This window comes from Antechinus flavipes, chromosome 5 (genome assembly GCF_016432865.1).
Source record: "Antechinus flavipes isolate AdamAnt ecotype Samford, QLD, Australia chromosome 5, AdamAnt_v2, whole genome shotgun sequence".
NCBI lineage: Eukaryota > Metazoa > Chordata > Mammalia > Dasyuromorphia > Dasyuridae > Antechinus > Antechinus flavipes.
In genome coordinates this window covers 89,555,928-89,582,330 of record NC_067402.1, presented here as the reverse complement: position 1 = coordinate 89,582,330, position 26,403 = coordinate 89,555,928, and the positions used below count along the sequence as shown (strand labels likewise).

The window sequence follows — 26,403 nt, the reverse complement described above, 5'->3', positions numbered from 1 at the left end:
ATATATAATAAAAAAAATTAAGTGTTTTAAAAATTAAAGAGAAAGTTTATGATAGCATGGAAAGCATGTGTAGCAAAAATACAGTGGTGGTTCTATTAGACATATTTACTCTTGGCCACTATATTTGCCATAATGACACATTCAGATAGAAACTGGGTGTTTTGGCCCGAGGAGTGTCAATTGTTTATGAGCTAGAGTTTTATGCTTTAGGCAGCAGGAAGCAAGGTCTGTTCTAACCTTAATCCCCTGAATCAGATCAAATCTCAAGGATAGCTCAACAAACTAATTTAGGAGGTAAGGATCTTCCATTCTTCTTGGGCAATTTATAGTGAATTTCTATTCCTACAATAGGATCAATTGCTATGAATCCCACTAATGATACATCTATCACAATAGGAGAACTCAAAAATTATGCTATATACAAGAGAAGCCTGGGAGAATGAGATAACACAATAACATATTTAGAGGATGGAAGAGGAAGAGGGTTTTAATTTACTTTGGTTTACTTTACTTGGCCCTGGAAGATGGGGGTGGGCAGAACCAGATCCAATGGATGAAAGTTTAAATAAGGCAGATTTTAGCTCTTGCTTACAACCAGAGCTGTCTAAAATTAGAGTAAGCTGCTATTATAAGGTAGTGAGCTTCCCATCACAGGAAGTCTGAGTGCCCGGTACTGTGTTAAGTGCTGGGAACCCAGTTATAAGTATAAAAAAAGAGTCCCTGGTCTTAAGGAATTTACATTCTTTTTTATTTTAAATAATAGCCTTTTATTTTCAAAATACATGCAAAGATAATTTTCAACATTCACCTTTGCAAAACCTTGTGCTCCAAATTTTTCTGCTTCTCTTCCCCCATCCCCTCCCTTAGACAGCAAGTAATCCAATTTATATTAAACTTGTACAGTTCTTCTATACATATTTACACATTTATCATGCTGCACAAGAACAATCAGATCAAAAGGGGAAAAAATGAGAGAGAAAACAAAAAGCAAGCAAACAATCACCAAAAAAGGGTGAAAATACTATGTTGTGATCTATATTCAGTTACCACAGCCCTCTCTCTCTGGGTGTAGATGGCTCCCTTTATAACAAGACCATGGGAACTGTTCTGAATCATCTCAGTGTTGAAGAGAGCCATGTCCATCAGAATTAATCATTGCATAATCTTGTTGTTTCCAGGTACAAACGATCTCTTGGTTCTGCTCATTTCACTTAGCATCAGTTCAGGCCTCTCTGAAATCATCCTGCTGGTGTTTCTTACAGAACAATAATATTCCACAATATTTATATACCATTCTCCTACTAATAGGCATCCATTCAGTTTCCAGTAAGGAATTTACATTCTAATGGAGGAAGACAACATATAAAAGGAAGTTGAAAAGTGGAGGGGATAGGGGAAAAGGTATCCATGAAGGGGCATGGTAGAGGAAGTTTGGGTAGAAATAAGACATGGCTGGAGTAGGGACTTTTCTTAAATGGAGGAGCTATCCAATCATCCAATCAGAGGAAGAGGCTGCAAAAGTGGAGGATACTTCCAATATAAAAATTCCAGCATTAGATTACGCCAGGGTCCTCAAACTTTTTAAATAGGGGGCCAGTTCACTGTCCCTCAGACTATTGGAGGGCCGGACTATAGTCAAAGCAAAAACTTTGTTTTGTGGGCCTTTAAATAAAGAAACTTCATAGCCCTGAGTGAGGGGGATAACATCTGGCCTGCGGGCAGTAGTTTGAGGACGCCTGGATAAGGCTTCAAGATGAAGATGGTAGAAGAGATCTGAATCCATCCTGGAGAGAAATGATCTAAACACTTTAAAAATGTTTATTGATTGATTGATTGATTGACTACTAGTAGATAGCTTTGAGAAGGATGTCACCAAATTCTTAACCTATATCAGCCTGCCATGTGCCAGGGATATTGTTAATGCTAATCAGGATTTGATTTAGAGTTGGATTAGGTGCCCTTAGAACTTTCTGACTACTAGGATTTATGTTTTTGTGATTTATTTCTTAGTGAGGCAAAGGGAATATGACTGTAAATGTGGCAGAGATATGGCTGTGTTGGATGAGGTATCAGTAAACAGATAAGAATGAATGTATCTTTATTCAAGGACCTTAACATTCTTGCAGATTAAACTATTTGAACTTCAAAGGTATTAAACACTAAAAAAAAAAATCACAGAAAGGGAACAAAATTATTAACAGCATTATAGTAATATTCTAGTACTCTGTGACCTATATTAATTATGTGGGAGTCTTTGAACCTGATATTTTCCAGGATCTACTCTTGGTTCCAATCTTACCTAAAGCCTGGCACACATTATGGGAACCTTTGCTCTTAGTTTCCCAGCATAATTAAGAATGCAGTTTCTGGAAGCAGTCAGCCTTTCTAACTCTTTGACCAGGTGTGTGTGTGTGTGTGTGTGTGTGTGTGTGTGTGTCTTGGAAATGAGGTGGAGAAACACTATTCTAAGACCTGGAATAAACAATTTTCTTCTTTAAAATCCATCAACTCTAAATTGGAGTTGTTATATCTTTTGTTGAAACTTAGCCTTAATTATTCTTGGACTCAGTAGCATTGTAACTTCTTGAGTTCAAATCTAGTTGAAGACAGTTAATTTCTAGCTGTATGAACCCAGTTTCTTCATCTTTAAAATGGGGGTGATAATTATACCTATCTCACAGCATTCTTGTGAGGATCAATTGAGACAAAGTATATAAGGTGCTTTGTAAACCATGAAGTGCTCCACAAGTACTAGTTATTATAATAATGATTATTATTATCATTATATATTAGATTATGAGCTGGAAGGGACCTTAAAAGTCATCTGATTCAGCCACCTCATTTTATAAATGAGGTAACTGAAGGAAGACCAGAAAGATTAAATAATTTGCCAGATTCAACCTTAGGCTTTGTCTACAAATCCATCCATCTCCAGCCACGTGATTCTGCTTTCCTTGTGTAGTTCTTTTTCAGTTGTTCAACTCTTTGTAACACCATTTGGAGTTTTCTTAGTAAAGATACTAGTGTAGTTTGCCATGTTCTTGTCCAGCTCATTTTGGAGATGGAGAAACTGAGGCAAACAAAGTTAATTTACTTGCCCAGAGTTATACAACAAGTTAGTGTTTGAGGCCAGTTTGGCTCAAGACTCAAAAGTTCCTGAGTCTTGCTGACTTCAGTGCTCTATCCACTATGTTATCTAGCTTCTCTATCCCTGACATATAATAGATGTTTAATAAATGTTTACTGACTTTAAATGATTTTCTATTTCCACAAGTAGCTAGCTTCAAGCATTAAGACTGATCCCACTCGAAAAACTCGGGTGACTTGGAGACTAAGACTAGGGGTCAGGAGACCTGAAATTTAAGTTCCTAGGACTTGGATTACCTCCAACACTTGGGAGAAAATGCCTTCCAAAACCGACTTTGACTTTAGTAATGGCTTTAAGATGGGCAGCTGGGCTTGGAGTCAGGAAAACCTGAGTTTCCAATTGTGAAGAGCTAACAATATAAACCATGTTTGTATATAAACTTAAATATAGGATAAATGGAAAATATTATAATTTATTTCTAAAATAAAGTTTTATCAGATGAGCACTAGAAAGTCTCATTCGCCACTGCTTCCTGAACAATAGGAATTGTTCAGAAACTGTGCAACCTTGCAAAGCGAGCCCATATGTGAGAGCAAGCAGTGCAGGAAGTGAAACTAAGTGAGCTTTGATTAAGTGAAAGCTTTCACCATCTTTCTTCCTCAAAAGATTGCCTTGTAGTTGCATTACTTGACAGACCTCTGAAATGTTCTATGGCTCCCCCTGATGGAAGTCCTTAGAAGTACAATATGTCAAATAGAACCTATGACAATAGTGATCAGCAGGAAAAGGCTTTGAAATTTTTCAAGTACTATTGAGGGGCTTCTTATGCAGTGTGTGGATTAGTTGTGCCCCTTGATTTTCCTTTATGCATTTTATATCCTATGAATATACATATGCACAAGAGAATGGCCAGTTATAGCAACAACAATGATGACAAACTTTTTTAGCATTATGTGAAGAAAAATGTGTCATGTGCTGGAGGCAATACAAAACTACCCTTGATTCCTGCCTTCATGGAGCTTAGATTCCATAAGATTCAAACACAGATAACTTTGATACACACAGTATTAAATGATGTTATGTAAGACCCAAGTGGGGAAGACCATTATCATTGGGGTGGTCATAGAGGGCTTCATGGAGGATTAGGGAAGGGACCTCAGAGGGTATATTTTAAATTATTTATTTTAAAGATAAACAGAATATAAGCAGATTATGTGAACTGCCCAAGTTTACACTGGTAATAAACATTAAATTCAACTGCAAGTGTTCTGCACTTGCAGAACTTGCAGGGAATTTGGCAAGATTGTGCTGCTAGTAGATAGCAAAGTATTTGAACCTCACTTAATTTCTCCAACCCTCAGTTTCCTCATTTATAAAATTGAAATAATAAGATTTACAAAGTCTTCCTAACAGGATTGTTGTGAGAAAAGTATTTTTAAAAGTTAAAGTGCATAAAAATTTTAAAAATTAAAGTTCATAGAAATTAGTGTTATTGTCATTTCCCCCCCCCCCCCCAGGAAAAGCACAGCTACTTATTTTTTTCCACACAGAAGAAATGCTAAAAACACAAGAATCAAAAGTACTCATGGACAAAGCTATAAATCATGGAACAGCAAGTTTCAAGTCCTGTTTTACTTTTTCGAAAGGCTGATACATAAAAATGTCAAAGCAAAAAAGTTTTCTACGTGTGCTGAATAGTCATTTCATCTTTTCCATGATCCTGCACTGTCCAACTCACTTGATGGTATTTTGCCATTTCAGGTCATGGCTTAGGCTCTTCTTCCTGATTGTGGTTAACTTCTCCAAGAAGAATCGCAATAGATCTCCAAGTACCATTTGAAGGACCAGAAGCCCCTTCCCCTACCTGTCAGATACACAAGGCTGGCTTGGTATAAATGTACCTATGCTCAGGAAAGAAACAATGTAGAAGAAATATCTAGAACTTTGAGATACAGACCAAGTTCACCTAGACCAGCACAAATACAGGCTGCCATATAGTTCTGTAAAATTATGGAGAATGAGCTAGGTAATTTTAATGTCTTTTTCCAGCTCTAACATTATATCATTTCACTTATGGGTTGGGATTCTTGTGATTGTTGATGTCTTTTGTGATGTCACTAAGACCATCTGAGGTTATCTGACCCTAGAGCTTTATCCAGTGCCACAGAGGAAGGGTCAAGCACTAAAATATAAAGTCAATGTGTTTGGACCCCAGAAGACAGCAGTGCATGACTCAAGGGAGAATCAAATCATATTTGGCTTCTTATCCTCTACATTTCTCTAATATCTGTGCTCCACCCTATTTGGAAGTTATTTTAACCACAAAATACAATTTCAAGCCAAGCAGTCACCTTAACTGTAAGTGAAGTCAGGGTGATAGAGAGGGTTGGGCAGAGATGTTGGGGAAATAATCTTCCATTCCCTCTTACTCCTGTGCCATATATGTATTATAATTTATCTGTGATCACATTAATACCCATGCACAGTGGTACAACCACATTTCACCATATGCTCATATCCTTCTATAAATCATAGAGTTACAACTGAAAGTTGTATCTGGAAGTGATTTTAGAGGTCACTTAACCAGGCTTCTTAAATTTGTTTCCTTTTGTGATCCTTTTTCATCCAAGAAATTTTTAGTGACCCTGGGTGTATGTATGTGTGTGCGTGTATATATATATATTACAAATCAAACATTTATTGATAATAAATCATAATTTTGCAACCCCTACTTTCATTTAGGTGATCATACGTGGTATTGTGATCCACAGTTGAAGAAAATGAGACTCTAGAAATGAGGTCTATGTCCAAGGTCATAGTTCTGGGAATCAAACCTAAGTCCTCTGGCTCCAATTTCAGGGATCTATCTTCTGTATTACAGAAGACCTGTCCAACATGCTAAAAGCCTTTCTCTAGGCCTTTAGCATTCTCAGAGCAACATGCTGCTAAAATGTTGTCCCTTGCTCTCATTCCTTTTCTAATCATACACTTTCTGAATGTTGTCCCTGATGCATTTTCCCTAAGTCCTTGTTCTTGACACTACAACTAACAAACACCCACCATCTGTTTTCCCATCATTCTTTGGGTCACCCCCATTTCTAAGATGGTGATAACCTTGATTTATATTCATAATGTTAATACAATCTTGTCTAAGGGTCATGAGCAACCTGAATTAAGCAAAGGTCTTGGAATTCCAGATGTGTGCATATGAATATGTGTACATATATGTATCTATTTATGCCCACACATGTATGTTCATGCATGTGGGAATGTTTATTTCCATATTTTGGCTGAATCTTGAAAGGCAAAACTAAATATATAAAAGACTGAACTTGTGCTGAAATTCAGTAGGTTGTTGGGCTGTTGAAAATACTTACTCAAAAGCAAAATAACTTTTATTTTTATTTTTCCAGGCACATTCTGATTTTTTCTGTTTAAATGTGTGTCCACTTTTAACAAAGCTTCTATATGGCTTTAGATTTCTTTAAAATTGTTATTTCTATTTATTTTATGAAAAATTATTGTGGAGCTCATAATAATGCATGAGAAATTGATTGAATCATATTCATTAGAAAACCACATAGATGAAAAATGACTAGTACTCATGAAATTGGGTAGAACTAGTCCAGCTGTATGGACATCCCAGAGAAGCATTGCTGTTGCATTGTGCTTAGAATCTAAATTGATATCGAGTACTTCTTATTTTAAAAGGCATAAAAGTACTAAAGAATTGCAAAATTCCAGATAGTTTGGGAAAGGAAGCACCTAAGAAACATTTCAGATATAACTTTAGTTACTACCAAAAAACTCTCAACAACCTAAACACCACATTTCAAAATATTTGTAGGGGAATTTTAACAAATCAAATTAAACATTTTACCTTTTTAGTTAAAAAAATGAAACAATACCAAAAATATTTTGAATTTTTTGGGAAAATTTAAGATCATTCTTATAAACACTAATTATTTTATTGTACTATGATAAATTTATATCCCTCAGGGACTATTGAGGTATGGAAAGCAATTTGTCATTTTACTAAATGGTCCTGGACTATCCAGATTTCTTGAGTCTATTTTTTAATAATTTTGCATATCTTCTTTTGCTGACTACTTTTGCTTCTTCATTGGCATCCCTTTTCTTAATTTGCTGCTTTAAGTCTGTCATTAAAGCTTTTTAAATTATGTGTAAAATAAGAACAAATAGTCTGATTCAGGTGGATCTAAGAGATGCTCATATAAATAAAATAGATGTTTTAGATCATAAACTTTATGATCTTTTTTCTGACTATTCAGAAGCTCTTCTCACTTCTCAGAACTGCTTCAAAAATGTAAGTTACTGGTGAAATAATTACAAAATGATAGTCTTATTCACTGCATTCCAAAATGTGACTCAAGGCTTTCTGAAGTTAGCTATAGTTTGGATAAGAATATTTAGTAGCAAAAAACAAAGTTGGAATTTTAAAAGGAACATCTGAAATGTAATGATGACTATAGGGTTACCTGGCATTTATTTAGTGAAAAGGGTTGGTGGAGAGAAAACAGGGCAAGACCATGTCAAGAAATATTATGAAGGCAAGTATCGTGGGAAAGAAAATAAACAAAATTTAATGATAAAATTGAAAGAAGATGACTGCAATTTATCAAGAAAAGGATATTTAGAATAAAAGTTTGGCCTCATTGAAATTGTAATATCCTCTGATTTAGCATTTAGTTCCCCAAAAGCATGTTGGATCCTTCAATAAAATGAGAGAATTAAGATATGAATACTATGTATTCTTGTTCAAGTTTCTGTTAGGTTGCAAAAGTGATTAGGGTATTGATAACTCATTTCTTGAAGTCTTCTTGTCCCTCAAAGTCCCATACTACTTATATAGTTCAGGCAATTTCAATTCAAAAAATAGTTATTAAGCACTACTATGTGCAACTTATCATACTAATCATCTTTGATCACCAGATATTTATTAGCAGAAATTATGGGACCATGCCACAGATCTTTTGGGAAGCTCCAATATGGGTATTCCCTCATCGAAGCAGATTACAATTTGCTATAATTAATAGATCAATCCTAGAGAGTTTCCTGAGAAATTTAAAGGTCAAATGACTCACCCAGCATTGAGTCCAGCACACTATCTACCATGCCAAACTTCTTCCTTAACAAACAGGATTTAAGAGATGATATTATGTTTGAAAATTATTTCTTGATATCTGTGACCCTCCAGAGAAATTTCATAAAGCTTAGAGGCTCTTGAACAGCTAAGGATTAATTGAAATTCAAAGAAATATTCCGTTTTCTAAAAGAATCACTCTTCTCTACAGCTAACTTCTTTAATGGAATAGTAATGAGGTCAATGTAGGTCAGGGGCTGCCTTGTACCTTTAATGAGGAGTATCTCTTGAAAGTGTGTATCCTCTGAGATTTCTCTGTTATACCTTTAAAGCATGGATTTTTGTCATGTAAGTTCATTAAAATATCTTTAAGGCAATGTGGGCTCATTAAAGGAATGAAGTATCCTGTGGCTTGTGCTAAGAAACTGATGAAAAAATAAGTCATGTTTTCAAAGTAATCTATAATTCTAGATGACTTGGGCATTTTGGACACATTGTTTTACCCAGGTGATATCTGGATCGTTTACCACTTCATTAAAACTATTCCTGATCCCCCAACCTAAAGGGAACATTACTCCTTAAACTTTCTTGAGTACTTTGTCTGGATCCCTCTTGGTCTTTGCCACTTTTTATCTTATATCATACAGGTTTGCATATCTATTCACTATTAGGCTGTGAACCTCTTGAGGTCTGGAGAGAATGTGATTTTCTTATTTTCTTTTTTGGAATCCCTAGAGCCTTGTGCATCCATCATAACCAACCAAGATTCTTAATAATAATATAAATGGCATTTATAGAGTATCTTGGACAGCTAGGTGGCACAATGAATAGAGTACAAGGTCTGTCCTCAGGAAGATTTCCCTTCCTGAGTTCAAATCTGGTGTCAGCTGTGTGAACCTGGGGAAATCATTTAACTCTGTTTGCCTAAATTTCTCCTCAGCAAAATGAACTGAGAAGAAAATGGTAAATCACTCTATTATTTCTGCCAAGAAAACCTCAAAAGAGGTCAGGAAAAGTTGGACATGACTGAAAAAAACAATTAAACAAAATAAAGTACTTTAAAGTTTGTAATGCTTTGGATAATTTATCTTATTTGATTCTCACAGCAACCCTATAAGATATAATATTTATACACCTTTTGCAAATTAAGAAATGGAGGCTCAGTTTAAATGAAGTGCCTAGTTACATAGCAGATAAGGGTTTAAGATCTTTCTCAGTTCAAGTATTCATTCTATGTATTTGTAAAATTAAAATACCGCTGGGGGGGAACAATATTACTCCTACTGTATACTGTATATCATTGTATTCATTTCATTATGTATGCTGCCTTTTTTGATGAATGAGCTAGAGAGCTCCTAATAAGTGGAGTAGTTGTGATCAGGAGAATCTCTGATTTGTTGGACTGGAGCACTTTCCTTGGAGATAGACATGAGTTTTCTCCTCCTTGAGAGACATTAATTTTGGTACTGTGCTGTGGTATAGTAGATAGAGCTAGACCTATAGTCAAGAAGATTCCTCTTCCTGAGTTCAAATCTGGTTTCAATCATTTACTAGTTGTATGACCCTGAGCAAAATATTTTACTCTGTTTTTCTCAGTTTTTTCGTCTATAAAATGATCTGGAGATTGAAATGCAAACCATTCCAGTATGTCTACTGAAGTAGACCCAAATGGGTTGACCCAAAATGGGATCATGAAGAACTGAACACAACTAATAAAAAAAAAATTGCTGGGACATAGGGAACTCCAGAAATTGGAGCTGACTCAGAGATCATTGATAATTTACCCCCAACATCTTAAGTCTTTATACTTGTCAAATACAAGGTTATTATATTTATTTGCTGCTGTAAATTGTGTGTCTACTCTATTCTGGTGATCTACCTTTTTATTCCTTAGCCTAGTACCAGATAGTTTTGATAATTACTGCCTTATAGGATCCTTTAGGTTCTGGAATTGCTCAGTCTCCTTCCTTTGTATTTTTTTTTCATTGCTTCCTTTAATATTGTTGATATTTTATTTTTCCAAATGAATTTTATTATTTTTTTCTAATTCAATAAAATATTTTTTGTAATTTAATTAAAATAGCATTGAATAGATAAATTAGTTTAGGCAAAATTGTCATTTCTTATTATATTATATTGGCCCTGCCTGTCCTAAACAATTAATTTTTCTAAATATTTAAATCTGATTTTATTTGTATGAAAATTTTTTAAAAATTAATTTTGTTTATATAGTTTCTGTGTCTGTTTTTGCAAGTATATTTCAAGGTATTTTATACTGACTAGAGTTATTTAAAATGCTTTTTTTTTTACTATCCATTCTTGCAGTTTTCTTTGTGACATAAGCATGCTGATGATTTATATGGATTTACTTTATATCCTGCTACTTTGCTAAAATTATTGTTTCAACTAACTTTTTAGTTGAACCTTTGAGATTGTGACAGAATACTATTGTGTTATAAGAAATAATGAGCTTAATTTTAGAACAACATTGAAATATTTGCATGAAATAATGAAAAGTGAAATGAGCAGAATCAATAGATCATTTTATACAATAGCAACAATATTGTTTTAATCATATTTTATTTTTCCAAATATATGTAAAAATAATTTTCAATATTCATTTTTGTAAAACTTTGTGTTCTAATTTTTCTCCCTTCATCCCTTGCTCTCCCTTTCCCAATACAGTAACAAGTTGATATAAGTTAAATATGTGAATCCTTTGAAACATATTTTTAATAAAACTTTTTATTATATGCACATATAATTTGACAACATTGACCCTTGCCTATATAGCATTGTGTTCCAGATTTTCTTATCCTTCCCCCATCCTCTCCTCTAGATGGCAAGCAATTCAATATATGTTAAACATGAAACATATTTCTATATTTGTCATGTTGTACAAGAAAGATCAGATGCAATTGACATTTTCAATCACAAGTCTATTGGAATTGCCTTGAATCACCCCATTGTTGAAAAGAGTCAAATGTATCACCATTGAGCATCGCAAAGTCTTGTTGTTACTGTATACAATGTTATCCTAGTTCTGCTCACTTCATTCAGCATCAGTTCATGTTTTTCCAGGCTTTTCTAGATCAGCCTGCTGATCATTTCTTATAGAACAATAATATTCCATTATCTTCATACACCATAATTTATTGAACCATTCCCTAACTGACAGGAATCCATTCAATTTCCAGTTCCTTGCCACTACAAAAAGAATTGCTACAAATATTTTTGCACATATGGGTCCTTTTCCTTTTTTTTTATTATGTCTTTAGAAGTCAAACCCAGTAGTGAGAAGTTATTGACAAGCAGACTGCTAAATGTTTTATATTTTCTACAGTAATTTTAAAGGCTATTTCTCTTTCTATCTTTTGTTGCTGGACTTTGTTGGTCAAGCATATAGAAATATTGATCATTGTGTGGATTGATTTTATATTCTACAACTCTGCTAATTTAACTCTGTATATTCTACAACTCTGCTAATTTAAGTTAATTTTATCAAACACTTAAATAGCAATTAATTCTAATACCATATAAACTACTTAGAAAAATAGGTGAAGGAAGAGTCGTACCAAATTCCTTTTATGATACAAATTTGGTGCTGATACCTAAACTAGGAAGAGCTAAAACAGAGAAAGAAAAGTATAAACCAATTTCCCTAATGAATATTGATGCAAAAATCTTAAATAGAACATTGGCAAAGAGATTATAACTTATTATTGGACAATATACTCTGACCAAGAGGGATTTATGCCAGGAATGCAGGACTGGTTCAATATCAGGAAAACTATCAGCATAATTGGTCATATCGGTAACAAAACTAATAGAAATTATATGATTATGTCGATAGATGCAAAAAAAAGTATTTGGAAAAATACAGTGCTCATTCCTATTAAAAACACTAGAAAGCATAATCTGTAATTAACTCTGCTCTGTTGTTGATTGTTTCTAGTGGTTTTAAAATTGATTCTAAGATTCTCTAAATATACCATCACATCATTTACAAAAAGTGATAGTTTTATTTCATTATCTACTCTAATTCCTTCCATTTCTTTTTCTTATTGGTAAAGCTCAAGTTTCTTGTACAATATTGAATAATAGTGGTGATAATGGGCAACCTTGATTTACCCCTAATCCTATTGAGAATGCTTGCAGCTTATTCCCATTACCATAATGCTTACTAATGGTTTTAGATAGATGCTTCTTATAATTTTAAGGGAAAACTCCACTTATCCCTATGCTCTCTAGTGTTTTTAATAGGAATGAGCACTGTATTTTTCCAAATACTTTTTTTTGCATCTATCGACATAATCATATAATTTCTATTAGTTTTGTTACCGATATGACCAATTATGCTGATAGTTTTCCTGATATTGAACCAGTCCTGCATTCCTGGCATAAATCCCTCTTGGTCAGAATGTATTGTCCAATAATAAGTTATAATCTCTTTGCCAATGTTCTATTTAAGATTTTTGCATCAATATTCATTAGGGAAATTGGTTTATACTTTTCTTTCTCTGTTTTAGCTCTTCCTAGTTTAGGTATCAGCATCAAATTTGTATCATAAAAGGAATTTGGTACGACTCTTCCTTCACCTATTTTTCTAAGTAGTTTATATGGTATTAGAATTAATTGCTATTTAAGTGTTTGATAAAATTAACTTAAATTCATTTGACCCTGGAAATTTTTTCTTAGGGCAATCATTCATGGCTTGCTCAATTGCTTTTTCTAAAATGGAACTACTTAAGTATTTTATTTCCTCTTCTGTTAATCTGAGAAATCTATGTTTTGGTAAATATTCATCCATTTCACTTTGATTAACAGATTTATTGGCATAGGATTGGGCAAAATAGTTCTTATTTATTGCTTTAATTTCCTTTTCATTGTTGGTAATGGTTGGTAATTTCATTTTTGAATGAAATTATTGATATTTATATGATTTGTTGTTTTATCCACTCAGTTATTTAGGATTAGATTATTTAGTTTCAAATTAATTTTTGCTCTATTTATCCATGGCCCATTATTACATGTAATTTTTTTTCTTTCTGGATTCTTTTCAAATTAATTTCAAATTAACTAATAGCTATTTGCATTTTTTCATAAAACCAACTCTTAGTTTTATTTATTTGATAGTTTTCTTTTAATTTTATTAATCTCTTCTTTGATTTTCAGAATTTCTAATTTGGTATTTAATTGGGTGGGTTTTAATTTGTCTTTTTCCAGCTTTTTTAGCTGCATGCTCAATTCACTGATTTTCTCTTTCTCTGTTTTATTTTTGTAAGCATCTAGAGATATAAAAATTTCCTTAAGGGCTGCTGCAGCTGCATTCCATAAGTTTTAATATGTTGTCTCATTATTGTCATTCTCTTTGATGAAATTATTGATTATTTCTATAATCTGTTATTTTATCCACTTATTCATTATTTAGGATTAGATTATTAATTTCCAACTAATTTTTGCTCTATTTATCCATGGCCCTTTACTACATGTAATTTTATTGTATCATGATCTGAAAAGATGCTTTTCAGAACGCATCTAATATTTCTGCCTTCCTACATTTGATTGTAAGGTTTTTACGCCTTAATATATGGCTAATTTTTGTGTAAATGCCATGTAATGCTGAGGACAAAATATATTCCTTTTTATCCCCATTCAGTTTTCTCCAGAGGTCTATCATACCTAATTTTTCTAAAATTCTATTCATCTCCTTGCATTCTTTCTTATTTATTTTATGGTTAGATTTATCCAATTCTGAGATAGAGAAGTTGATATCCCCCACTAGTATAGTTATACTCTCTATTTCTTTTTGCGACTCACTTAATTTTTCCTCTAAGAATTTGAATGCTATTCTACTTGGTGCACATATGTATAGTATTGATATTACTTCATTATCTATAGTACCCTTTAGCAAGATGTACTTTCTTTTCTTATCTCTTTTAGTTAGATCTATTTTTGCTTTTGTTTGGTCTGAGATCAGGATTGCCACTCCTGCGTTTTTATTATTATTATTATTATTATTATTATTTCAGCTGAAGCATAATACATTCTGCTCCAGGTTTTTACCTTTATTCTGCATATATCTCTCTGTGAAAATGTGTTTCTTGTAAACAACATATTGTAGGATTCTAGCTTTTAATCTATTCTACTATTCACTTCCATTTTATGTAAGAGTTAATTCCATTTGTTCAATTCTAATTTTTAATGATTATTTTCTTTGGTTAGCCTTTTTTTTTTTACCTCTTTTTGCATTTGGCCAATTGTACTTTTAAAGAAGTTGTTTTCTTCAGTATATTTTTTTTCCATTTTGTCAAATTTATTTTTTAAGGAATTGTTTTCTTTTTCAATTTTTCCAATTTTATTTTTAAATTGTTTTCTTCAATTTCTCTGCTTCCTTTTCCAAGCTGTTGACTTTTCCCAAAAACTTTTATAATTCTTCTGCATAGCTTTCATTCCCCCCCCTTTTTTCCCTCTATCTTTAAGATCCTTTCTGAGCTCTTCCAAGAGAGCCCTTTGAGCTTGAGACTGGTTCATATTCCCCTTTGAGAATTCACTTGTAGGAAATTTGTATTGCTGTCCTCTTCCAGGTTTGTGTTCTGATCTTCTCTGTCTCTATAGTAGCTTTCTATAACCAGGGCTCTTTTTGTTTTTATGTCTCTGGGGCACAGAGGAGATTGTTCCAAGCTTCTTTTTTTCAGGTTATCAAGGGTCTCTCATTGCCTTTCTGCCACTCGGAGTTTTCCCATTGGGCTAGGTTGACTTGACCAAATCCTGTCTATTATGCCAGAGTTCAGGGGCTCACAATTTGTTTTCTGTGGTTGCATTGGAAGTCTCACAGCAAGTCTGCTGATTCATTGGCCTTCTGAATCAGAACAGAGTAGGCAATACTACTATACTTTGACTAAGAGACTCTAGCTAGATTCCTTGCATTGGACCTCCCTTCACTGGGTCTTCTCACATCATGCCTCCACTGGGCCATATTTCCCCCTGCCCAATTGAGATATATCTCTCTGTTGTCCTTTCAAGAAATTTTAAGCTGGAAACTTATTAAATTGAATATTTGTGGGTTCTGTCACTCCAAAATCCTTTCAGAGGCTTGATATCTAGCATTGATTCTGAGGGAAGCTGGGGAGAGCCCAGGCAATGTCCTAACTTCTCTCTGACATCTTGGTTCCACCCCAGCAATATTGTTTTAAGAACAACTTTTAGGGAATAATATTATTTTGTCTATTGCAAATACTTAAATTAAATATAAAGGACATATGAAGAAAGATACCATCTTCCTTCTGAGAAAGAACTAATAGGTGGAAGTATGTATAGAAAAATTCTATATATAAACCTATATATATATATTTTTTTCCTATTTGTTTTTAATCATAGCCATCTCTAGAGCAATGGGAGGAAGGGGATAAAAAAAGGAAAAACTTACATCACAATTTTGTTTTATATTTGAAAGGAACAGCAAGTTGTGCATAATAGATTTACAGTTTCACATGCAATCTTTTTTTTGTACTATGTTATAGAAAAGCTTGCTTTATTCAATAAATTAAAAATAAAATAATTTTTTTTAAAAAGATGATTGATAGCTGGACCAAAAGGATGGACTTTCAAAGGAAGGAGTCTCTTCCTTGTCCCTATTCTACATGATAAGACAAAAATCTAGAAGCGTTGATGTATAATGTCAAGAGTTGAGATATAAGATATTAAAAAGGCAGAATAAAATGCATTTTATCTGAGCAAAAAAGGGAATTCTTATCCATTTATTAATCACCCAAACCTCTGAATTTTTTCTTTTTTTAATTTTTATTTTTCTAATTACATGTAAAACAACATTTTTAATACATGTAAATTCCAAATCTTTGAATTTTTAAGACATCTCTGACTGATTAGATTCATGATATTGAAAAGGGATACTAGAGAGTTTAAGCCTAATCATGAGACTGTATTAAAAGAAGAAATTCAATAGATATGCCTAAAACTCTGTTATGTGGCTCATATTCACTGAGGAGCAGTACAGTATAGACAAATTGGCCTCAAAGTCAGGAAGCCTTGGTTTAAATTTTGCTTCTAGCACATACTAATTGTGTGACCCTAGACAAGGCAAGTTCACTGCTATAAGGCAATTCTAAGAGACTGTGATTTGCAGAAAAGATGCCAATCTGTATGGGTAGAGAAAGCTTCTTCCTAGGAAATTCTATACCTATGAAATCCCAAATCAGTCCCCTTCCATCTCACTGTCTGAGAGCCCAGACTCTGCCCTATTATTCCATTATCTTCCTTCCTTTGATGCCTCCCTACTTGCCTATGAAATAAAATCCAAACTTTTCAACCAGGCACTTAGAATCCACTACAATCTCACCTCCAAATTACCTTTTCAACCTTATTCAAACTATTCGCATTTATACATTCTACATTTCAGCCAAACTGGATTACTTTGTTTTTCCCTCATACTGCCCTCTCTTTCCTCTTTGTGTCCAATTATTTCTCATACCTAAAAAACCGTTTTCTTCACAAAGTTCTCCTGTTCTTTCAGAGTGTCACCTCTTCCATAAAGCTTTCCCTGATCCCTCCAAACCAAAGAGATCTCTTCTCAGAATTTCCTAAAATATTTGAATTTTTCCTTTGCCCCTGTCTTATTTCACATTTATTTACATGCATGTTGTATTTCCACTATAAGAGTATAAGCTCTTTGAGACTTTAGTGGATCACAACATAGCATTTTCACTCTTTTTGTTATTGTTCTCTTGCATTTTGTTTTCTTACTCATTTTTCCTTTTTGATCAGTTTTTTCTTGTGTAGCAAGATAATTGTATAAATATGTTTAAATATGTTGGATTTAACATATATTTTAACATGTATAACATATATTGGATTACTTGTTGTCTGGAGGAGGGGTTAGAGGGAAGGAGGGGAAAATTTGGAATACAAGGTTTTACAAGGATCAACGTTGAAAAATTATCCATCCATATGTTTTAAAAATCAAAAACTTTAATAAAAAAAGAGAATAGAGGTTTTATGTGTGGGTTTTTTCAATTTTACATCCCTAGTGGCTATCATAGTACCTTACACATTATAAGTATTCCAGTTTGTCAAATTGAATCTAATTCAATTGGTCAGAGTAAGTACTCTGGAATTTTTTTTTCCCTCTTATCTAACATGTTACACATGTTACTGGTAAGACATACTGGTCACATACTGGTAACAAAAAACTGGCTTTCCTGCAAACACCTTCTTTCACTGGTAAGTTTTTCCCAGAAATTCTATTTTGAGGAAAAGGCCCCAAATATATGTGCTTTGCTAAGCAGACTTTGCCATTATGCTTCAGAAGTCTCTGATGCTTCTTTGTCCCATTAGTGAGTCTCTCCCAGAACTGTCCTATCCATTTTTTCCATTGTAACAATTCTTATATATCTTGCCTTCTTTCCTCTGACATTGTCACCACCCTAATGCAGGTCTTTATTATCTCACTCCTGGTCTATTGCTAAAGCCATTTGGTTGGTATCCACATCTCAAGTTTTCCCCTTTTCCAATCCATTTTTCACTCAACTGTTAAGTAGAACAACTTCTGAGGGGAGAAGGGAAGGAAATAAGCATTTACATAGTGCCAGTTATGTGCCAGATACTATGCTTAGCAATTTACAAATATTACCTCATTTAATTCCTAAAGCTAAACCCCTTCCCATGTCATACAAACCCCATTTAATAAATTTCAGTGGATACCTATAACTATAAAACATGAAATTCTTATGGTAGTCATTCAAACCCTTTTACAATCTGCTCTCTTCCTACCTTTCCAGTCTTCTCAACCTAGTGACACTGGCCTCCTCAGGTTACTCACAGGAGACATTCCACCTGCAAACTCTGAGCATTTTCATTGGCTATCTCCCATTCCTGGGGGTCTCTAGTTTTGCCACTTGGCTTCCTTAGCTTCCTTGAAACCCTAATTGTAATGCTACCTTTTAGAAGAAACTTTCCTTGATTCCCCTTAATTCTAGTGCCTTTCCTATATTGATTATCTCCAGGTTATAACACACACACACACACACCAGTCAATCTTGTTTTTACACTTAGATTCATCTTGTCTCCCTCTGTGAGCTCCTCAAGAATATGAACTGTTGTCTTTCTTTGTATCCTCAGCACTTAGCACTGTACTTAGTACATCATAAACTAAGCATTTAATAAATACTTATTAACTGACCGAATAACCTTGCTTCAATCCTTGCCCTCATCCCAGTTTTTCAGCTTCCTTTTATTTTCCTCCCTTTTAGAATGTAATCTCCTCAAGGACAAGAACTGTCATTCTTTCACCTCTTCATTTTTAATAATAGAAGAATTTCTCAGGAGATAATGCTGCTTGCCAAACCAAAGTGCTTTGAGCTCTAGGGGTTAAAAAAAAAAAAAAAAGACTTTGTACCGCAATAAGTTAATGATTATGTTTTTATTTTTCTCTCTGAAAAGTGATATTAGAAAGAAAAACAAACAGAAGTTAACCAAGCATGAATGAACTTAGCTCATCTATTTTCCTGAAGGTGTTTACCAAAGCACTAACAAATGTGCCTGTGGTTTTATACAAAACTTCTTCATCCAAAGCTAATTATGTTACCTTGATTAGTAGTCTTTTATTTAATGAGTTTGCATTGGGGAGTTGATGATGTAATTTAAGAGCAATTTGTTGAAAGCCTTCCTCAACATGGACCCAACCTATTCTTCCTGGATATTTTATACTCTGGACAACCTGAATCATTCTCAGTTCCTTGTGCCCACTGGGTATTTTTCTTACACCCACATCTTTGTTCATGCTGTTCCCTTTGTCTTCCCCTTGTCAAGAATTTATTTGTCTTTCAGTGCTCAGCTCACATGCTACTTTCTTCACAAAGTCTTCCCTGAAACACTCAGTTTGATACTATATATTTTTCTTCCTCTGAATCATATTATTATAGTAAATATCCTCTCTAGGCTCACTATCACAGAATTAGGCTGACTTCATCTTTCTCCAAGAGTCTTAAGTGTACTCCTGGGCTGTGGATTGTCTCCTTTCTAAGACAATAGGCTCAAGCCTTATTCTGAGTTTTTTCTTCCCATAATTAGCTATCAGTAATTAACACCTAAGTTCCATTTAATCAGTTAATATCAATTAGCTTTTATAAAGAGATATTTCCTTGGAAAATATAGCAGAAACAGAAGAATTTCTTCTTCTTAGCACATCACTCTCTGGGGATAGGCTCAGACTCAGCACAGTTTCTCTATATGATTGATCCCACTAAATTTATGTCCCTTTTAGGAGAGCATTGTCAGTTGAGTCCTCATCTCATCTACTACTTGGGTCTTAAAGGTTGCTATTTGAATCCCTGGAGGATTGATAAAGAGCTGATTACAAAACCTAGGATAGAATCAATTTCCAGAAACTCCAGGATTCCCACACTCCTGGATGGCTCACTCCCCTGAACTTTTAGCTTCCTGTGGTTGTGGCCAACAATTAATTCATTTACCAAAAAGGAAAAAAGAAACACTGCAGGAGCCAAAGAACCAAAAGCCAATTCCATAGGGCTGGAGCCTCTCCAAAATGTTATCTCTCACCAGGCCCCGTGAGCAAAGAAGTCAAACTAAGAGTTTCAGTCTATAGAGAGGTCAAGAGTAACTAATGCCTTTTGAAAGCAACATCATTTCCAAAAAAGTTCTTCACTATGTAATTAGCATACCAGAAACACTTATACAATGTCTACACATCTCCAAAGTCTTCAAGGCATATTCATTACAAATTATTAGGTCTCTATTCAGAATTGGACTCTTTTTGACTCTTACTGAGCATGCTATTGTTACCTCATTTAGCTGCTGACAAACCTGGAAGGTCCTTTAGTTCTTGGACCCCTAATAATTCTCCTGACCTTTGAAATGTAGAAAGATGTAGTATAATCTTTTCTGTCTCTGATATTCAACTTAAGAAAAGGACAGGACAAATGCAAAGAGGAAAATATACGTGCCCCAGAGGCACCATATTTATACTGACTCATCATTTTAGGTGGGGAAATTGGTAGCTCAAAGTTGGAGGCTACAGGGCAATTAGGTAGAGCAGTGGTAGAGTGTCACCCTTGGAGTCAGGAATACTCCTCTTCCTGAGTTCAAATCTGGCCTCAGACACTTATTAGTTACAGGACCAGGCAAGTTACTTAACCCTGTTTACCTCAGTTTCCTCATCTATAAAATAAGCTGGAGAATCTGCTAAGAAAACCCCAAATGATTTCACAAAATGGTAGACATGATATGATGTGTCTCTTAACAGAGCAGGAGGCTGCTTCTTCCACTCCTACCATCTGCCTCTCATATGGAGGCTTACAATTCTTATTGTCTCATTCACCACCAAAGAAAGAGTGTAATTTACTAAATTATGATCTTTTGCTTCTCAGTGAGTTCTGATTCAACAACAATAATCTATCATAGAATGGCCATGCATGCTCTGAAGTTGAGACCAAGACCCTTCCAATATACATCCATTAGTAAGACCCATCCATTAGTAGGAGCCTCCAGAAGCAGATTCACCAAACCTCTCTACATGGTTTGGCAGCAAGCAGAGTCTACTGTCTATGATTTGAGAATGGGCTCCAAGTTGCCAACTTCATTATATTTTTGAGGAAGGAGTTTATGGGAACCAAGTTCCCATAATTAGGGTCAAGAGAGCCTTATTTATGAAAGAAAATATTTTAATATATTCACGGACTGAACAGTATCTAGTTAAATAGAATTTTATTAAATTTCCATTTGCCAGATACTGGGCTAAGCACTGGAGATACAAATATAAGAAAACAAGATAATCCCTATCTTCAAGGATTTTACATTTCCCACCCAATAGTATTTTATTTTCCCAAGCAAAGATAGTTTTCAGTTCACCTTTGCAGAACCTTGCGTTTCTAATTTTTTGCCCTTTCCCCAAGGCAGCAAGTAATCCAATATATGTTAAACACACGCAATTCTTTGAAATATATTTCCATATTTGTCATGCTGCACAAGAAAAATCAGATCAAAAGAAAAAAACAAGCAAAAAAGCAACAACAAAAAGGCAGAAATAGTATGCTCTGATCCAGTCAGTCTCTTTAGTTGTCTCTCTGGATGCAAATGGCATAAGTCTATTGAAACTACCTTGAATGGCCTCGTTATGGAAAAGAGCCAAGTCCATCCCAGTTGATCATCATATAATCTTGTTGTTACTATGTACTTACCTTCTTTTGGTTCTGCTCAATTTACTATGCATCAGTTCATGTAAACCTTTCCAGACTTTTCTGAAAATCAGCCCTCTTATCATTTCTTAAAGAATAATATTATTTGATTGTATTTATATACCATAACTTATTCAACTATTCCCAACTGATGGGCATCCACTCAATTTCCAGTTCCTTGCCACTACAAAAAGGGCCCTTTTCCTTCTTTTATGATCTCTTTGGGATACATATCAAGAAGTGACACTGCTATATAAAAGATATACACAGTTTCATAGCCTTTTGGGCATAGTTGTAAATTGTTCTCCAGAATGGTTGGATCATTTCACAAGTTCACATCGTGTCCCAATTTCCCCACATCTCCTCCAACTTTTATCATTATCTTTTTCTGTTATTTTAACCAAACTGATAGGTGTAAAGTGATATCTCAGAGTTGTCTTAATTTGCCATTTCTCTAATCAGTAGTGATTTAGAACATTTTTTCATATGATTAGAACTGTTTTTAATTTCTTCATCTGAAAATTGTCTTTTCATATCCTTGGACCATTAATCAATTGGGGAATGGTTTGTATTCTTATAAATTTGAGTCATTTCAAAGAGTTTACATTCTAATGGGAAGATAACACATAATGGAAAGATGGAAGGAAGGGCAGGAAAAGGGTATCCATGTGAGACTGCTGAACAGAAGGTAGAAAAATCTAGAAATTTAATTGAGTTGGAGCAAAGTGAATGTGAGTGGGACTCCTCATGGAATTGCAGTTCAGACTAGGGATTTGTTAATCCCAAACCCTTGGGATTTAGGCATCTCCAAGGGACCAAGGCTTCTGTTGAGAAGGGAGAGAAGTGAAAAGAATAAGCTGAGCCAAAATTATATGATAATACGACCCAGTATGTATTCTCATTGAATGAGTGTTTTTGATGCATGTAATTTATCATAAAGAAAAAGTTGAAAAAAAAATGACTGCAGCATCTCATGCTAACATGGACTCCCTTGGTACTATGATTCAACAGGTCAGCAAGACTATAGTGTTGAGAAAGGTCAATACACACTTGAATCATAGTACCAAGGGAGTCCAGGGCCCTCTGAATTGTGGCTGTTCCAAAAAGAATTAAAAATAATCGCTAGTTTCTGTGCTGAGGAGCCAATATTCCCAAGATTGCAGCTATGGAAAATTTCCCTAGCACTTTTTAATTATTGCATTAGAGAAATTGAAAAGTTCAATGGAAGTAAATTAATGCAGAGATTCTTAATCTTGAGATCCATAAACCTGTTTTTTTTAAATAGTTTTAAAAAATGTTTTGAAAACTCTATTTCAATATAATTGCTTTCCTTTGTATTTCTATATATTTAATGTTAGGCCCTTAAAAATATTATTCAAAGAAGGGCTCTGTAGGTTACCAGATTGTCAAGAGGGTCTATGACACTTTCAAAAAGGTTAAGAAACTTTGGGCTAGTACTTCTGGCATGTATGTAAGAGCCATTTAGGAATGGATGCCATGAGCACTTAATAAGCTCATGAAGCAAACATAACTAATTAAATTTCTTATAACCTTGACATTCTGCTTTATTACATGTGTTTTGTTTAGAATTAATCTGTCACATGATATTGTTTGGTATATAGAGATATATTGGTGACTCTGGTGGCAGAGATGGTAAACCATGAATCTGGGTGTAGCTGAAGGGGAGGGGGCTACATTAAAGCTCAGGCATTTGTGTACCTGGTTTATGAATTTAGAACATAAATCCCCAAGATAGACAGAGAGACAGAGACAGAAACAGAGTGGGGAGACAGAGACAGAGATAGAGGGGCGTAAGAGAGAGGGAGAGGGAGAAAGGGAAAGGAAAAGAGAGAGGAAGAGAGAGGAAGAGAAAGAGAGGTAGATAGATATGGATAGTTGAATTAATGAATGGATGGATAGATGGATGGAAGGAAAAAATTACTTAGGTTAAAAAAAAAGCTTTCAGCTTTGTAAATGGTAATACTTGGCTTCAAAAGAATGCTGACATAATCTGTGTGTGTATGTGTGTGTGTGTGTGTGTGTGTGTGTGTGTGTGTGTGTGTTTTAAAATAAATACCATTGATGGCTTTTGTATTTATATTGCAGTCATTTCTGAATGCATTACATCCATATAATGTTCCAATAAGGTTCCAAAAAATGGAACCTTCTCTTTATAGCAAAGAGAAATAGGCCAAAAAAAACTCTGATCTGCCTGACAATGTATGCAACATTCTGTCCATATTACCCCACTTCTCTGCCAGGTGGTTTTTCTTCATTTTTATTCTCTGGTACCATTATTATTTTTTCATTTCTCTTTAAAAGAATGCTGTTTGTTTGTTTGTTTTTAATATTGGATTGGATTCTAGAAGTTTATTTAAAAGGATAGTTAAGCATCTAAAAACTTTTCTTTTCTTCTCTTTCAGGAAATTGAAATTACAATGAGAAATAACATGGCTCACCAAGTTGGCCGTGGATGCTTTTTAACATCTTTGATCTGGACTGTGTTATTCTTTATTTATCTAAATTATATCCAAGTGAACCAACTTCTCAAGAATGTTCCCCGCAATGGTGCTGAAACCCATCAGATATTTCCTACAAAATTCTCTTCCAGTTTTTCCAACTTCCCAAAGCAAATAAGGCCACAGTTAAAAATCAATGATGTTGAGAATAAGTTAGATCAGGATATTAAAGCCACAAATAACATAGTGATTTCTCCTGAACTGGGTAAGTGGATTTAGCTGCCATTATTTGCTATTTTGAAAATATAATTTAATCATTGAAGATTTAGGAAAAAATGCTTTTCTAAATTGTATTTTCAACTGAATGTTGTTTAAGAGTTTATCCTTTTGGTTACAGTAAAAACTCATCTTGTCTTTTTAAAAATTAGATTTCATATTATTGTCAGTGATATGACTACATTTCTATGGTGTTATATAGACATCATGAAGTAGTTCCTCTATGCTTCTCATACTTTAATTAAAGAACATTCTGATTTTGATATTTCATGAATGGTGATATGCCCATTGACCCTAATATACTTGATTTCTCTCCTCTCCCATTGTGGATGGGGGGAGGCAAGCTGACATCACTTATAACAATATTCCTGCAAAGATTGCATACGTATCAGGAAAAGAAACAGGCCTAGAACCATGGCCTTTATCTTCACATTCCAGACAGATTCTTAACAAGATAGGACTAATAAATCGGCTCTTTCCAACCAAGAATCTCTTCTCTAACCTGTTTTGTTTTCCATTTGCTGATTAGTTGTTTTGGTCCACTTTTTTTTTTTGTTTGTTTGTTTTTTGCTCCTGATTTGCTCCAGAGAAGCCCTGGCTTCTGGCAATCAACTCATTCCAATGCTGAGTAAAGAACCCTGGAAGATTACCATCTGCCTCACATGGCAAGTGTCAGCCTGACCCCTTAGATATGGAAAAACAAATAAAAATTTTTTTTAAATTTAAAATCAATAAAAGAATAGGAAAAAAATGTTTTTGAGGAAAGGTATTTTAATGATTGTCTGGTTACTTATACCCAAGAGTGAAGTAGAATAAAAGACATTAAGCTTAAATTGAAGCTGTTGTGATTAGGTACCATGTTTAATTTGGCACTTTCAACAAGCCATGACGTCATTTCTCTTTCTAACATTGATCATATTTTGTTAATCAATTTTGACTAAGTTTTCCCATAAATCCTCCTATACCAAAGATTATACCAAAATGTTGAGGAGCTTTTTCTTCTGCCCTATAAGTATTTTTAGAACACTGATATGCTGTCTAAATTGTCCATTCTCTATACGAGAGATTATATCTATTTTATGGTCATACATAAGCTCTATAATCTTTTTTATGCCGTTTTCTGTAAATACATCATCCTTGATAACATTTTTTCACCCTGTTTGTGCCTTCATCATGACATTGCCCTCTGAGTAATTTATAACTTTAATTCTTTTGAGATTAAACTATTTCCCGAATTGTGACCATATAGTATTACCAAGAAAATAATGCTGAGGTAGAAAACAATTTGAGATTACAATTAAATTATTAGGATTATTGAGTCTTTTTAAAATTAATCATAGTTTTTTATTGACAGAATTTATGTATGAGTAATTTTTCAACATTGTCGCTCCCCTCCCTCCACCCCCTCCCTTAGATGGCAGGCAGTCTCACACATGTTAAATATGTTAAATTTTATCTTAAATACAATATATGTGTGCAGATCTGTACAGCTCTCTTGTTGCACAAGAAAAATCGGATTCAGAAGATAAAAATTACCTGGGAAGAAAAACAAAGATGCAAATAGTCCACATTCATTTCCCAGTGTTCCTTCTCTGGGTGTAGCTGATTCTGTCCATCATTGAGGATCATTAAGTCTTAAACAAGAGGCTAAAGGTCTTAGAACATATGTCACTGCTGATTCCAAAAGCATGGATTTTAAAGGAGAAAGATGTTTAGGAAATGAAGGCTTGGTTAAGAAGATAACATCTGAGAATGAGATTTTAGTTTCTGAACCTTTAATATAGGAGTAATGGACATTTGGCCAAGGATGGAGTATACCAAGAAAAGTCTGGTAAAACTATCTGCTTAAATTCTAATAAATGCATTTAAGGGGATTTAAGCTAACAAAGAAGAAATGGAAAACTAGTCTAACATTCACAATGTAAGAACAGCAGTAGAAATGCCCAGAAATGTTGACACAAAACAAAATTCAAGAAAGTAAACAAAATGCATGGCTTAAGATATCTGTACACAAATGTACAAAATGTGGATAACAGAAAGGTGGATTAAAGAGTCTAAATCTGGAAGGTAAATTTAACTTAACCAAAGTTAATCACATTTAAAATGGGACACATTAATATGAGTGTGTGAGAAGCCAGGAAACAACTTTAATCTTAAAAAGATGTGGAATATGAATACAACATGGAAATTTCATTTTCCTGTAGCACAAGTGATAGGTGTACTGACACTCAGAATGAGCTGAGATTGAGAAAGAAAATTATAGTC

At 34.2% G+C, this 26,403-nt stretch overlaps 1 protein-coding gene across 2 annotated transcripts in view; it reads left to right on the top strand.

Annotated features, from left to right (window-relative positions):
• Positions 1–5,267: 5,267 nt before the first annotated feature.
• The window catches only part of LOC127564957 (polypeptide N-acetylgalactosaminyltransferase 11-like), a 99,484-nt gene continuing 78,348 nt past the window's right edge, over positions 5,268–26,403 (top strand). For both annotated transcript variants that reach the window (XM_052001817.1, XM_052001818.1), the window contains exons 1-2: positions 5,268–5,446; positions 23,827–24,127. In XM_052001817.1, coding sequence (XP_051857777.1) covers positions 23,842–24,127 — 286 coding nt within the window. In that variant the 5' untranslated portion in view covers positions 5,268–5,446; positions 23,827–23,841. The remainder of the gene's footprint in view (positions 5,447–23,826; positions 24,128–26,403) is intronic.